The sequence below is a fragment of the Acyrthosiphon pisum genome, chromosome A1, assembly GCF_005508785.2.
Source record: "Acyrthosiphon pisum isolate AL4f chromosome A1, pea_aphid_22Mar2018_4r6ur, whole genome shotgun sequence".
NCBI classification, from domain to species: Eukaryota; Metazoa; Arthropoda; class Insecta; order Hemiptera; family Aphididae; genus Acyrthosiphon; species Acyrthosiphon pisum.
This window is the reverse complement of record NC_042494.1, coordinates 116,242,225-116,246,258: the sequence shown is the minus strand read 5'-3', so window position 1 is coordinate 116,246,258 and position 4,034 is coordinate 116,242,225. Positions and strand designations below refer to the sequence as shown.

The window sequence follows — 4,034 nt, the reverse complement described above, 5'->3', positions numbered from 1 at the left end:
TTCTTTTAGAATTCCTAACGAATATCGATTTCAAAAATGTATACAATTTTATGCACAAGTTTAAAATAGACAACAGAGTGGATACGTGTTGCAATACAATTGAACTAAAAGTGCAATGTGCCATAAAAACAGAAAACAACAAAAATAGGTACTTGAACTGATTCAAGAATCAAGATACCTATACCATATACCAATAATTATTTGTGTCTGACGAAAGACATTTGACGGTAGTCGGTAAGAAATATTTAATCAACGCTTGTTATACGTATAACAATGTATAACTTAAAAACGCATAATAGACAATAGTTAAATAATATAGCATATTATTATATTTGATATTTGTAGATATTTCGGGGACTATTATTCAATGCCATTGGCCATTAAAGAGTCCTGTAAAGAATACTTTTAAAACGTACTTGAGTAAATACTCAAATACATTTTTTTTTAAGTATTTAAGATACTACTCAAATAGGTACTTTAATTGTATATTATTTCAAATACTACTCAAATACTTTGAAAAAGTATTTGGAATACTTTTCAAATAGGTACTTTTGGTTTTTAAAATGGGTTTCTAACTATCGTATTATAAACACATAGGTAGTAGGTTGTCTAATAGTTAGCTAATAGTTTAAAGGGAATATTGTTATTCAATAACTATTTTCAGAAATCTGGTTTTCACAAACCTTCAGGCTTCAGCTAACATAGATATACAGAATACTAAATAAAACTATTATTCTATTATTGTAGTTGACAATAATATTTTTCCAACCAATTATTTCAACTAAAAATAAAATGTTCGATATAAAAAACCAAAGTATTCAATACCAAAAAGTATTTAATACAAAAAAAAAGTATTTAAAATACTATTCAAAATACTTCATGCTGAAAGTATTTAAAAAGTTACTCAAATACTTTTACTTAAATACTTAACACTTTACAGGACTGGCCATTATTCATTATAGACCCTAATTTATTAAAGACTTACTATCGATCTACGTAATACCATTTATTATAAATTTATAAATACTATTAATTATGAGTATTATAATAAATATTCAATGGTAGGTAATACACTAATGTGTCAGTAGTTCTGTACGGCTGTACCGACCAGATAGGTAGGTATATTAAAATATTCATATCGTATTTTTTTATTTATCTGTGGTACCCATTACTCACGATTAATATAATATTATATTATAGGTAGGTATATGATAATATACATTAAAGTATTATACATATAATATATATAATCTATCTATATAATATTCTATATTATTATATAGATAATAATAATAATCCATTATCCATATTTTAACCATGCCCACTACCGATTACCCACTAAAAGCCAGTGCGTGTGTGTTTGTAGTGTGTGACGTATGTCCGACGGCGCAAACCACTTTATCCGCGCCTGATCGTTAACCTTATCAGTACACACTGAAAAGCTGAATGTAAATCGCGGACGATAAAAATCATTACACAAACACAACGAATAACAATCTGTAATAATCTGTGATATTTATTACACAATTCAGGTACGCTACTGCAGTCTGTATTATAATAGCAGTTGGTGTATTGGTTTTAATTTTTTTTTAACGGTACGTACTTACTATAATAATTAATACTACTATTTAGTAATAATAATACTAACTTACCTACGTGTTATGAATAGTTTTTAATTTCATTAAACTTAAGTCCATATTATATATTGTGTGTGATATTGGGACCGAAGTTTAAATCCCTTCCTTTTGTTTTTGAAAATCTCCACTAATGTGCGCATAATATACATTTTAAATTTCAGACGCAGGCAACATGATTTTGGTGTTTTTACCAGTTTAGTTGAAGTTAAACGTTTAGTTCCAGAGATATTATGATTTGCGATTGAATAGTTACCTAAACAATGGATGTCAGCATGCACAGTACTATGGGAAACAGAATGAGGATGTGGCCAAATCGCCAAAGGATTGGTTTACGTATACGATCGGCTTCAGCAGGCAGAGATAAGCGTTCAGGTGGTTTAAATTTTAATGTTACGTTTTATATTTTATTTTTATACCTATTTCTTTTGGAAACTAATAGAATTGCGAAATCGGTCATGGGCATTTTTATTTGATAACTTACGTCGTAACATTGATGAAATATACCAAATATGTGAGTCTGACGAAAATGTTTATGAATGTAAAGTGAGTAATCTTTATAATTATATTTATTTTATATTACCATGGGAATTCTCTCATATACATTTATTAATTTTTATGTTTTTTTAGGAAGCAATTATGGTTTTACAAAATTATATACATGATTTTCATAGCTTGGTTGAATGGTTTCGATTAAAGTGGGAATATGAGCATACAGATCCACCTCAAAGACCAAATTTTCTTGCTTGGGAAATTCGAGGAGCTTCTCCTAGAAAGGTCAATTCTCAATTCTTAAAGGACGCTACACTCGCATGTGTTATCTGTCTTACAAATGCACAACATAGAAAAAACTGTTTTGCGCGAGACAACCATCCTCCCTCTGTATTTATAGTAGAATTATCAAAATTCCACAACACACAAGAAAGAACTTTATCTGTATCGTAGCGTTTTTGATTTTTTTTTAATAGCACTTACCAATAATTTTTAATAATTTAACGAAAAACAAAAATAAAATGTATTGTTCTCAAACTAATAATTTTAATTCCAATTAATGTTATCAAAACATGTTGTGCATTTGTAAGACGGAGACAACGCATGTGGGCTTAGCGTCCTCCTAATTACTGCGTTAAATTTAGTTTTATATTTTATTGACTGATTAAATTTTTCAGATGATCCAAAAGGCTTCTATTACTTCAACTGGATTAACTCGAAGGAAATTGGAACTATTATCTGAATCAATATCTAGTGATAAAAGTGCAATTAATTCTACTCAATTAAATAATGAAGAGATTATCATAGAAAATATATCAATTGAAAAGTTATATACTAATCAGTGTTGTCAAACTGACTTTGATTCTATTGTCAAAGATACAGACTTAGATACCTCTAAAAAAGTGTTTAAACCTGTAACAAAACCAGTTGTTAAGTCTTTGATTTCAGATTCCAGTCAGAGGAAACAAATCCCAGTTCTTGTTCCTAAACCCTTAAAAGTGTTGAAATCAAAAGTAGATGAAAAAGATAAGAATAAAATAGATCTGTTAAATATGTCATCTACGTCAACTCCTCGCTTAACAAAACCTACAAACACAAAGACTATTGAAAATGTTAAATATAATTCAAAGACTGTAATCTCTAAGGAAAACAAGCAAAAATGTAATGAGAATAAAATTATGGTCAATATTAAAGATGAAAAAACAAATTTGCCAACAATAAATACTACTAAAAATGATTTTGTTGATTATTCTAACAATAGAGACAATTTATTCGACCCAAAATCCAATTTGGTTAAATCTAAAAAAAAATCAATTGAATCTATACTTGCAGTCAATACAGTTGAGAAAACGGAAAAATTAACTCGTTCTAAAACTTCAATTGATATAAAAGTCCCAAAAATGTCAAAACGTGGTATTGTGAAAGGAAATGATGGATGGGAAACTGTTATTAGATCACGTCGTAGTAATCCATTAACGCAAAGCTCAAGTAGTATAAAACTCAAATCTCCGTTTGATATAAAGAAACGTTTTCAAGTACCATCTGCTGCTAGTTCCATGCCTACCTTAGCTTTAGATTTAGTATCTAGTCCAGATAAACCGGAAATTATAAACATTTTACCTGATAAAAATGATCGTCCTATTATTTCCAATGCTGTGGTTTTCCCCAAAAAGAAACGTAAGCTTGATAAGCCGCCTGTTCCTAAAAATAAAATAATTGATCAGATGAGAAAAGAAATGTTGAAAGACGAAATTGAAGAACGTCGAATGTGCGATGAAGAATTGATGCGCAATAGACAATTCTTTGACGAAGAGATGATGTTGGCCAGAGAAATACGGGAATTAGAAAACGCCGAGAGTAGCTGTAGTGATGATATGACACAATCTGATCGTTATTCAGACCTTTTAG

The 4,034-nt window shown here is 29.3% G+C and overlaps 1 protein-coding gene across 1 annotated transcript in view; it reads left to right on the top strand.

Annotated features, from left to right (window-relative positions):
* The first annotated feature begins 1,394 nt into the window (after positions 1-1,394).
* LOC100167739 (S phase cyclin A-associated protein in the endoplasmic reticulum) overlaps positions 1,395-4,034 on the top strand; it is a 7,302-nt gene continuing 4,662 nt past the window's right edge. Inside the window, exons 1-5 of the mRNA XM_008184111.3 lie at positions 1,395-1,595; positions 1,799-2,009; positions 2,077-2,180; positions 2,265-2,411; positions 2,804-4,033. Coding sequence (XP_008182333.1) covers positions 1,898-2,009; positions 2,077-2,180; positions 2,265-2,411; positions 2,804-4,033 — 1,593 coding nt within the window. The 5' untranslated portion in view covers positions 1,395-1,595; positions 1,799-1,897. The remainder of the gene's footprint in view (positions 1,596-1,798; positions 2,010-2,076; positions 2,181-2,264; positions 2,412-2,803; position 4,034) is intronic.